General features: G+C 33.8%; 1 protein-coding gene across 5 annotated transcripts in view; it reads right to left on the bottom strand.

The window, feature by feature from the left end:
- The window catches only part of LAMA2 (laminin subunit alpha 2), an 811978-nt gene that overhangs the window by 220964 nt on the left and 578501 nt on the right, over positions 1–12513 (bottom strand). For all 5 annotated transcript variants that reach the window (XM_074187557.1, XM_074187558.1, XM_074187559.1 and 2 more), the window contains one exon: positions 2727–2844. In XM_074187557.1, coding sequence (XP_074043658.1) covers positions 2727–2844 — 118 coding nt within the window. The remainder of the gene's footprint in view (positions 1–2726; positions 2845–12513) is intronic.

The raw sequence follows: 12513 nt of genomic DNA, 5'->3' as shown, positions 1-12513 counted from the left end.
ATTATAAATAAGAATCATAAAAGTATAGAGGCAATGGATCAGAGAAAAAAAAAGCTCAGGTGTATTATTATGGAGACAGGTCTTTATCCCAGGAATAACATAATTAAGAAATTCCTGAAATTATTATCTGTAAAACATAGGTTTACATGAAAGGGGTAATCAAATGATCATTAATACAAGATGACTCTCTCCTGTGTATGCCTTCTCTCTCCACTAATCATCATGTGTCTTTTGTTTTTGCTTTTTGTTGATTTATATAGTCTTGTGGTTATGAAAAAATTACAAAAATTATTGAGATAGTATGTTTCAGTAAATCCTCCTGAGAAAAAAATCAAAACCTATCTTGGTAATATGGACTTCTAAAATTGAAGATCTCAGAAGAGTAGGCAAAGATCATTATGAGAATCTGCAACTCTGGCTATCATTTTTTTTTTTGCTTTACATATTATTTTTACATAAATTCAGGGAAGGAAATCTAACACAAATAAAATAGTATTACCTCTGCAAGGGCTTTGAAGGTCAGCTTTTACCACTTTCTGAAATAAGTTTAACAAGAGCTGGATCATCTAGTCCAATCCCCTCATTTTATAGATAAGGAAACTGAGACACAGAGAGAGGAGCTGGTGCCCTCAAAATCACAAAGATAGTTAATGGCCTGTATTTGAACACTTTAATTCAATGTTAAATGTGATAAAGAAAATCACAAGATCTCTATCTAAAACATGTTTTGGGTATTCTGACTTTCACCTAATGCTGTGCTAATTGGCATGATATAGAATCATACCAATTAACATAAAAAGAAAAAAGATTAGACTATCACAAATGAAAGGTGAATGTTACTAATTTTTTGTGTATATGCATGTGCATAAATGCTTGTACATGCTCCCACACTCCAGTGAATATCATGATCCCATTAAGCTCTGTGTGTTTGTATGTGTGCTGGGAAGGAAAGGGTAAAGCAAAAATTATCTAGAAAGCTATGATGGAACCAGATATTATATATTAATGGCTTTAAATTCTAAACAGAGGAGTTTGCATTTTTACAGTCAATGGGGATTCAATAATGCTTCTTCTTGAGTGGGGGAAGTGACATGGTTTGACTATGCTCAGCAACAGCCTTGTGGAGAATTATGAGTAATAGGAGGAGTTGAAGATTTTTGTTTCAGCAGATGCTGACTGAAGAAGGGGAAGAGGGAATGAGAACCATCAATTTGCCCACATTAGAATGTTGAATACCCAATGATCAGGGCTTCTTTTTGATGATAGAACACAAAATCAGGACAAGACCTTAATCCTAGGGCTAGGATTTCTTATAGTTTTAAGATTCTTTAGGAAGTTGTGCACTAGCCCTAATGAAGCCATTACTGCTCAAAACAGTTTCAGAACTACTCTTCCCTTTAGAACATACATTACAGAAGAAAATCAGTGCAATTATTTTAGAATGGCACCTTGCTTTCTGATCCCATTCGGTATTATACTGACATTTCATCATCATCATCATCATCATCATCATCATCATCATTATCATCATAATTTTCATTAGGTGAAACAGGTATGTCAAATGATGAAAAAATTTTATTATAATCTCACTTTGAAATTTAAAAAAATTATCCTGTCTCAGTTTAATTTATAGGCTTAAAAAATACTTCATCAATTGATAAAATTTGGTCCTTTGAGGTATTCTTAAATTCCTTTGCTCCTTTCATGATGACCCTTTTTTATCCAACTCTGTTCATTATGGAATTTCTGTTGATTTTCACATATCAAACCCCCCAAATGCCAGTTTTGGAGAAATAGGATCTAGGTTCAAATTCCAACAATGCCTTTTAAAGTCAGAGTTTGGGCAAGTCACTCTTTGAATCAAATGTGGTTTATCTGCAGAATGATCAAGGTTGAGCTAGATATCCTCCAAGATCCTTTCAAAATCTTATAAATGAAATTATGAAGATCCTCCCTGAGGATGTTGAAATTAATATATCGTGCATACTGAGAAGTATCTGAAAAATGTTTTAACTATTGGTAACCTTGATGGCTAAAGGCATAACCTTTCAAGGTTATGTATTTTAAGGATAAGAATACATAAATCTCAAGATGTGTAATTTTTCAAAAAAATGTGGTGTAGTATAATGATTAAGGCACTTGTCTTGGAGTTAGGAAGATCTGAGTTCAAATTCTCCCTTTGATATTTAGTAATTGCATGACTTTATACAAGTTGCTTAACCTCTAGTATTCTATTTCCTTATCTATAAAATGAAAAGGAGACAATGATGGCCTCTAAAAATGCCTTCAGACTCTAAAAATCATTATTCTCTATTATAGTTACACACTGTGCATATAATTTATGCTTTAGAATTTTCCAGATCTTTTGAGAGTGATTTTGAGATAATAGACTAGTTAGAGTAATTAGATTTTATTTTTTAAGAAACCACACATCTCTTTTTTACAATCCTTTTAAACTTTGTCAAAATCTTTTCTATTCACCTGTGGTTTCTATTAGCAGGTTTCATTTAATATCAATCTGGCCTCCTACCTCTTTCTTTTTTCTCCTCCCTCAACTTCCAAGGTTTATACTGTTCAGAAAGGATCAAAGGAAATGAAGTTAGACATTTGCAAGGAAATAAGTTTGATTTAAGTGAAGTGAGAAAGGCAAGTTTTCAGCTCACTAAGTGAACAGAATAGAATTAATAACTATTAAGGACAAGTCATTCAGAAGGAAGCTAGAATACCTCACAGGAGAAACCAGAATAACCTGGAGGACAGTCACATTTTTCAATCAAGTGAGCTTGTGGACTTAATGCTGATATAGCTCCTTCTTCAGCTACTTCCATTGAGATCTCAGAAATTCTGGAAAAGAAAAATAAATAGAACTTATTAAAACAGTAAATACCCAATTCAGAGGCACTTTAGTAAATCCTGAAAGAGGAGTCACATCTTTATTTATTTATTTATTTATTCTCAATTCTTATGCTTAAACTAGTTTTTAAGCTTAAAAAAAAGATATTTTTGGTATGCGTCCAAATTTGAGGAACTTTAGTTAATGGTTTATGGCATCTATTACTTTCTTCAGTCCTTAAATTCTCTTCTTACCTCCACTAGTATGCCCAATTGAAGAATGAAACACTGATTTTGTCATCTGCATAATGTCATGTGGATAAGATATTTCAATCTTTGAGTAAATTTTCCACTTTTTTCATGGGTAACTTTCACATTATGTAGCCATGGTTGATTAGCTGTTCTTGCTCCTAGGAGCAAATTGCTCTGTTTCTTTCATTTTTCAAATGTTCCTGCTGCTATTCTGTTCCTATTAACTTCAATTATGTTCCTTTAAGCTACTACCAATCACTTACGTTCAACTCTTCATGACTTCATTTGGTGTTTTCTTGGCAAAGATGACTTGTCATATCCTTCACCCAGCTCATTTTACAAGGGGGAAACTGAGGCAAATAGGATGACATGACTTGCCCAGGGTCACACAGCTAGTCAGATTTGAACTCAAGAAAGATGAGTCTTCCTAACTTTTAAGCTTAGTACTTTATCCACTGTGCCACCTAGCTACCCTTGAAGCTATTACCATATTTAATTCCTTTTCCTCTAGGCTTAGAGACCCTTTGAAGAACTAAGCATGATTCTGAATGTATGGAGTTCTTAACCTTTTTGCGTACTATTTTGGCAGTCTTGAAAAGTCTATAGATCCTTTTAACAGTAATGCTTCTTTTTAGTATTTTATACATGAAAAAGGTTTTAACTTTCATTTTTGTAAGCTTCTGAGTTTCTTTTTATACCTACTTTCTTCTCTTACCTTCCCCATGATTGTGAGCAATCTAAGTTATATATTAATAATCATGCTTAAAATATTCCCATATTAGTCATGTTGTAAAAGAAGAATCAGAACTAAAAAAAAACTGAGAGAGAAAAAGCATAAAAGAAAAATAGTGTGCTTTGTTCTGAATTCAGACTCCACAGTGCTTTCTCTGGATGTGGATGGCGTTTTCCATCACAGTCTTTTAGGAGTGTCCTTGATTACTGAAATGCTGAGAGAAATTGAGTTCATCAAAGTTGATTCTCTCACAGTATTGCTGTTAATGTATATAATATCTCCTGGTTCTGCTCACTTCAGAGTAATGCTTTTATTTGTATAAAACATACATACACAGAACTACAGAGGAAACAATCATCCTGAAATACAATTATGGGAGAGCAGAGTCAAGATGGTGCTCCCAGAACTTTTCCCTACATATTGTTAAATCAAGCCCCTACATAGATTACTGAAAAATACAAGATTGAAACAAGTGTTCAACTGTAGACTTTTTGGAGGATCTTCAGTGAAGGTCTGTCTCTTTTTTGGGGGGGAGAGAATTAAAACTCAGTTAGGTGGGAAAACCAAAGGAATACTTTTAGCCACTAACTCAGGGCAGCTGGACAGCAACATAGTTCCTGCTAGTTAGATAGCAAGCCAACAGGGAGGGTCTGAACCCCAAACAAAGTCTGAACCCTGGGAAAAACTAGGGCAAAAAAAGGAATGGGTTGGGAACAAACCACTTCATAGGCAGAGTCTGGACATAATGGAGGAAACAAACCTCTGCAAAGGCAATGCCTGGCTTGCATAGGCAAAATCTTGGCCAGCAATAAGAAGGGATCAGACCACAACCCCAGCTCAAAAAGCTTGGGTCTATATTCCCTTTACCCCAGGAACAAAGTTTAATCAAAATGAACCAAAAAACTAAAAGAGCACTAATCATAGAAAGCTACTATACAGATAGAGGTGACAAGAACATCACCTCAAAAGAGGAAAACAGTGAAAAATTTCCCAAAGAATTGGACTCAAATCCAAAAAAAACATAGAAAAGCTTAAAAAAGAATTTTAAAACAAAAAGAAAAGAAGAAAAATGGGAAAAAAGAAATGAGAAGCATGCATGAAAATCATGAACAATTGATTAAAGAATTCAACTCCTAACCAAGATCAAAAGAAATGTAATATATTGGGAACCAATTTTTACAACTAGTATTTCCTTTAAAGGACTCATTTCTAAAATATATGGAGAACTGAGTCAAATTTATTAAAAAAAACAATTGACAAATGGTCAAAGGATATGCAAAGGCAATTTGCAGATGAGGAAATCAAAGCTATCCATAGTCATATGAACAATTGTTCCAAATCATTATGGATTAGAGAAATGCAAATTAAAGCATCTCTGAGGTACCACTTCATACCGCTCAGATTGGCCAATATGACCAGAAAGGATAATGATCAATTTTGGAGGGAATGTGGGAAATTTAGGACACTAATTATTTTTGATGGAACTGTGGTGATTGAACCTTTCTGGACAGCAATTATGCCCAAAGGATAATAAAAATGTAAATATTCTTTGATTCAATAATATCACTACTGGATCTGTATCCTGAAGAGAGCATGAAAAAGGGGAAAAAACCCCGAAATGTACAAAATATTCATCGCAAATTTGTTTGTAGTGGCATATAATTGGAAATCGAGGGGTTGTCCATCAATTAGGTATATTTATGTGATGTTACACTATTTTTAAGAAATCAGGAGGGATGGGAATTCATAAAAAGCTTGAAAAGACATGTGAATTGATGCTGAGTGAGATGATCAGAACCAGAAGAACATTATACACCTTAACAACAATATGGGATGATGATCAACTTTGATGAACTTGCTCACTCCATCAGTGTGTTGATTGGGGCAATTTTAGGGGATCTATGATAGAGAATACCATTTATTTCCAGAAAAGACACTGTGGAATTTAAAGGAAAACCAAAGATTATTATCTCTAATTTTAATGTATTATTATGCAAAATTATTATTTTAATGTATTATTATGCATTACATAATTTGCTATAAATTACCCAAAAGAAGCAATTTAAATATAAAGGCAGCACAATCAGACTTATGTAGGAGTCATCAGCTTCAATATTGAAGAATTGGAGGGTCTGGAATACAATATTTTGGAGGAAACAGTACTATGAATTACAACCAAGAATTTACTATCCTGCAAAATTCAGCATATTTTTTTCAGGGGGAAATGATGGATGTTCGGCAAAATAGAGGATTTCCAAAATTTCCTGATCAAAAGACCAGAACTGAACAGAGAATTCAATCTTCAAATACAAGACTCAAGAGATGCATTAAAAAAGTAAACAGAAAGGGGGGGGGGAAAAACAAAACAAATGTTAGTCAAGAACATTAAATTGTATTCAATTCTACAAGCGAAGATAACACTTGTAACTCTTGAGAACTGTATTTCTCTAAGGATAGTTAAAGAGTTGAATATAGTTGAAAAGATTGTATGTAGAGGATATGGGTATGGTTGGTTCTTGTTCTTCTATTGAAGAAGACCAAAATGACATATTACTATGTTTAAGACAAATTACAGGGCATCTGACTGTGGTTGATCAGACCAATTTGAGCTCAGAATACTTTACTACAGGATGTGCACAAATAGGCCAGGTAAAAAGTTGGGGTATTTACTCTAAACTTACATATCTTATGTTTCCATTGATCTACTTTAATTGTCTTGCTCATAGAACATAGCACTTTCTCTGATGAGGTCATCCAATACTGAGTGATCCTATGCTAGTGTCTATCACACCTTACAATCAATTGTAAAATTCTTAAGGGAGACCTTTAGAGTATTCCAGTACTTAGAGGTTCTATATTTAATTAAATTAGAAGTGACTTTATTTTACTAGAAACTTAAAGATTTGTAGCATCACAAAGGAAAAGGAACCTAACTTTGAAGAACTGGACATAAAGAGATTAGTAAGTGTTCCTATCTTAATCCATACTTTAATCCATACTTGGGTTGAAATACCATAGTTGGGGAGCTAATGTGGGGGGGAGAGGTGTGGGAGAGAGTATGCTTGGGGGACAGTGTTTGTTAAATGATTTGGCTTTCCATGATACTTTAGTTCATGAAGAGTTCTTGAAAAGGGGTAAGGTATAAAATGATTATTATTTGAGATGAGTCATGACTTTTTTTATTTATTTAATGCAATGGGGTTAAATGACTTGCCCAAGGTCACACAGTTAGGTAATTATTAAATGTCTGAGGCTGAATTTGAACTCAGGTCCTCCTTACTCTAGGGCCAGCGATCTATCCACTGTACCACCAAGCTGCTCCAAGACTCTTGAGAAGTCTATTTCTAATGATACAGAGGAGGAGAGGGAACCTAGTGACCATGAGGCAATATTGTTTATCAATCAATCAATCAATAATCCTATAATTGATTATATTTGATTGATAGTACTTTGAAAACAATAACAACATCAAATGAAGGAGAAGGCTAGCAATTAGTAGATAAATAATACCAGGTAAAGAGACACAAAGACCTATTATAAAAGAAGGAAAGAAGGGAGAGTATGAAGAGTGAGCAAATCCTGTATAATAGATTTGGTCCAAAGAGGGAATAAGATACATTCCCAACTGGATTTAAAAATCTATCCTGGGGTGGCTAGGTGGCACAGTAGATAGAGCACTGGCCCTGGAGTCAGGAGGACCTGGGTTCAAATCTGGTCTCAGATACTTAATAATTACCTAGCTGTGCGGCCTTGGGCAAGCCATTTAACCCCGTTTGCCTTGCAACCCCCCCCCCCAAAAAAATCTATCCTACTCTGGGGGTGGCTAGGCGGCACAGTGGATAGAGCACTGGCCCTGGAGTCAGGAGGATCTGAGTTCAAATCCAGTATCAGACACTTAATAATTACCTAGCTGTGTGGCCTTGGGCAAGTCACAACCCCACTGCCTTGCAAAAACCTTAAAAAAATTTTTTTGTACAATGTTAACCTGACTGTTCATCGCTGAGGGGAAGGGGGTAGGAAGGGAAGGTGGAAGGAAATGTTGTAACTTAAAAAATATACATATGCATATGGATGAGTGCTGAAAAACTTTCATAAAATTTATTTGGAAAAATAAAATATCAATTAAAAATAGATCTCATTAAAAAGGATAAGGAAGGAAACTACATCTTCTTAAAAGGCACCCATAGGCAATGAAGTTATATAATTATTAATGCACCTAGTGGTATGGCATCCAAATTCTTGGAGGAGAAGTTGAATGAGTTACAAGGAGACATAGACAGCAAAACTGTAATAAAGGGAGGGACCTTGACCTCCCTCTTTTAGAACTAGTTAAATCTAATGACAAAATAAACAAGAAGAAGTTAAGAAGGTGAAAAAAAACCTTAGATATGATAGACCTCTGGAAGAAACTGAATGGGAATAGAAAAGTATCATCTCTGCAATACATGACATCTTTACTGAAGAATTAGAATTGGCAATGGGCAAGCAAAACTTTCACTCTTTGCAAATGATATGAGAACCTTAGAGAGCCTGAGAAAATAATCTAAAAAATTACTTGAAACAATTAACAAATTCATCGAAGTAGCAGGATATCAAATAATTCCACATAAATCACCAGCATTTCTATACATGAACAACAAAGCCCGAGAGCAAGAAATAGAAAGAGAAATTCTCTTTAAAGTAACCATCAAATAACTTTAAATACTTGGGAATCTATCCTTCAAGACAAAAACATTTTTCACACAAATAAAATCAGATCTATACAACTGGAAACATGTCAATTGCTCATAGTTGGGTCAGGTCAATATAATAAAAATGACAATTCTACTCAAATTAAAGTACTTATTCAGTGCCATAAGCAATCAAAAGTACCAAATAACTATTTTACTGAGTTAGAAAAAAAATAGTATCAAAATCCATATGGAGCAACAAAAATTAAGAATGTCAAGGGAAACTGACAAAAAAAATGTAAAGGAAGGTGACTTTGCTCTGCCAAATCTAAAACTATTTTGGTGGATGCAACTTTTTTGTACAGTCAAAAGAGCCAGGACAAGCCTGGGAGACCTGTTATGGACAAGCTATCTACATCCAGAGGAAGAAAAATAAAACAAAACAAAAAAGAAAAACCTATAGAAGCTGAATGAACCCTATGTTCAATTTTCAAAAATTTCTCTTTTTTTTCTATCTCATGATTTTCTTTTTCTTAGCTCTAATTCCTCATACAGAAAGTGACTAATCTGTAAACATGTTAAACAAAAATGTAAATGTACTATGTTCACCAGAATCCTCATTGTTGAGGGGGACTGTGGTGGGAAAGGTGGAATGAAATTATATAATTTATATATACATATATGCATATGGATGACTGTTGAAAAATTTTCATAACATGTAATTGGAAAAATAAAATATCAATTGGGGAAAAAAGAAATAAATACAATTATGAAATAATTTTTTTAAAAAGTCACAGATCCCAAGTTAAGAACCTATCTTTAGATTATGCTATAGGAAATACTGGCCTGGAGTGGTACAGGGGTATAGGTGGTTGAACTTAGAATCAGGAAAATCTGATTGAGATCTGTTTCAAATACTAAGTGTGTAACTGTGAACAAATCACTTAACCACTATCTCCCTGTTTCCTCATCTTTACCGTGGGACTAATAATAGCACCTACCTCCCAATGTTGTGAGGATTAAATAAAATGACATGTAAAGCATTTTGCAAGCTTTAAAGTGCTATATGAACACTAGCTATTTTTGCTGGTACTATTTTATTATTGTCATCTTCATGAGATTAATTGTTGCTATTCATAATCAAAGAAGACCCATGACATCTTGTATATTTTCTTTTTGTGTGTATCCAAAGAAAGTTTCAAGGTCAGTGTTTAAAGTAATTGAACCTTAAAAAAATTTATTCCACCCTCTCATTTCCTCAACCTCATTTGAAAACTTCTTCTACATAGATTTAATAATTCTATAGGGGGTAAAGAGGGTGTTGTGAACATTTTATTCTTAGTGAAGAGACTGATACCTTTTCCTTTAATCTTTTTTCTCAATTTGGAGGTATACATTAAAGAAAAGATACAGGTCATAAACCCAGACCATTTCATGACTGACTAACAGTACAGCATTGAAATCAATTTGCAAATAAGTTTTAAATGAAACACAATCCAACTGTTGCTTTAATAAAATGAACCTCCAGGAAACAAAGTGGCTTGATTTCTAAAATCTTCTAACAAGTACAAGTGGTTTTTATTGAAATGGTTTTATTCATTCATTTTCTACTCCCATTAAAGTTCTTTCCTACCTTTGATAGTAACTACAATCTACATACACACTGATAGACCATTCTGAAATGAACAATTTGTTGAAATACATATTTTAATTTCTCCTTTCATATTACTCTATCCTTGCTTAGAAGGAAATTAAAAGACAGGGAAATCTATTAGGTAAGAAAGGGAAATATCTTGCTGGGAGTGATGGTCAAAACGAATAATAAGTGAGTTTACCTCCAGAACTGCTTAGAGATAAGTAAAGCCCACCAGCCTTTAGGCATTTTATTGGTCTAAGAGATATTAGGTTCATCTTCCATTTTCTCTCTCTCTCTCACAGTCATGCACACTCCAGACAAGAAAATGGATAAAAAAATCAAGTGAGGCATGAATGATGACAGGAACAGACATTTCTGCAATATGCCATTTATCTCAGGGGATTAGAGAATCACAGTTTTGCCAACATAAGGGATTTGGCCCACTCTGTCTCTTATTTAAGTGAGCACTGAAATGCCAAAGTTTCTGTTCCCTGCAACCTCACAAGAAATGTAAATAAATAAAAAGAGTAAATTGCTCAACACTTATATCTCTTTCTACATAGTCCAAATTCAAAATAGCAAAGTATATTTGTTACTCTTATAATCCCTGTTTTCCTATACTATGGAATATGTATAAAGTTTTAAGTGAAAATAAAAACTATCATTTATTAGTAAGGAATATGCACCTTCCTTTTCCAAAATCTATCCTGTTTATTTTTCTGTATATGCTTATTTATGAATTATATTGTCTTCCCAATAGAATGTGAACTCAAGAGCAGGGGCTCTTTCATTTTTGTCTATTTACATCAACTATTCCCCAATCCCCAACATAGTTCTGGATACATTTAAAAGGAAACTGACTCATGCATATTAATTGTCTAATTACATATTATTATGAAGACATTTTAAATACACACAATTATTACATCTCTCTTAACTATACTGTCTCATGAAAGTAGGCTCATTCTTACTCTTTTCTCTTGTCCTGAATCAACTTAAGCTTATGTCTTTATCCAAGTTCCCTTGGTCCATATATAGGAATAAGAATGTGAATATTTTTGTTAGTCAATCAACACTTATTATATACAAATCAAGGAATTAAGCATTGGAGATATGAAGAAATGCAAAAACAATCCCTGTCCTGGAAAAGATATGGTTCTCCTGGATAAGATAACATGGAACCAATAAGGTTCACCTAAGATATATACAAAGTAGATGAAATCTGAAAAGGCATTGCCTTAACAGCTAGTACTATTGGAAAGCCCTCATGTAGAAGGGAGGATTTGAGCAGAGTTTTCAAGGAAGTTAGGAATTCTCAGAGGAAGAGGCAAGGAAGGCAAGGAAGGCAAGCATTCAAGGATGGGGTAGAGAGGATGGCTACCCAATGGAAAGTTGTAGGGAGTGGAGATGGAATGTTGCATTTAATGAATTGTAGGTTGGAAACACTGTTAGATTTTGATGATTTTAAAACTTCAAATAATGCTTGGAATGAAAGCAAAAAATTTTATTAATAATGAGGTCAAGAAAAAGAATATACAAAAGATCAATGATCCAATCTTACAGGGGAGTTCAGCAAGTTTCATAAGAGAGGTGAAACAAAATCTATTCCCATCAGCCCCACTAAACAAAGTGGTTCCTGTATTACCCAGCTATTTAATGCAGTACAGAAAATTTGCATAATAATACAATTGCATAATCACAAAGCTACCTCATGTCTGCTTTAAAGCATCATATCAAGGCAACAAACCTGCCTTTGGCTGCTGCCATCTGATCTGTACTTGATAGTCTAAAATAATTAACAATAAAATTGAAAGCACATTTTCAATTCGAATTTTTTTACTACTCCCCATTTTGTGCAAAATGTAATTTCACATGTAGAAAAAAAAAACTTTTCAGTTTTGAATGGAAAACATAAAAAGGGAAATCAAGTGAACATGGTGAAGTAAAAAAAAAAAACTGAGGGCTTCTGATTTTTCAACACAAGTCCCTAAATCACTTTGAAAAGCAATGTGGCTTTTATGCAGGAACAGAATTAGCATTTCTGCTAAGTTATGTGTCTAGCATAATACTAACATTGGAATTAGGCTATTTTTACATTCTATCTGCCAATGTGATGTTTCATAAAATGATTTTTTTTGCCATAGCTCAGTAATTTATTGTACTAAACCTTTTACAAACTTCTTGATAGAATTTTCTTATGGGTCATAAACAATGTCACTTTGAAATTCAATAAAAGTTTTGACACAGAGTGTTGACTATGGAGTTAGAGATGGTGAGCTTAAGTCGCTCCTCTGACATTTACTACCTGGATGAGATGAGTGACATTTATGACTTTAAGCACATACTTAATTTCCCTGGGTCTTAATTTTTAATTATCTAGAAACTGAGGA

The sequence above is a fragment of the Macrotis lagotis genome, chromosome 5 (assembly GCF_037893015.1).
Source record: "Macrotis lagotis isolate mMagLag1 chromosome 5, bilby.v1.9.chrom.fasta, whole genome shotgun sequence".
NCBI classification, from domain to species: domain Eukaryota; kingdom Metazoa; phylum Chordata; class Mammalia; order Peramelemorphia; family Peramelidae; genus Macrotis; species Macrotis lagotis.
The sequence above is the reverse complement of the archived record's forward strand: the minus strand, read 5'-3'. Positions and strand labels throughout refer to the sequence as shown.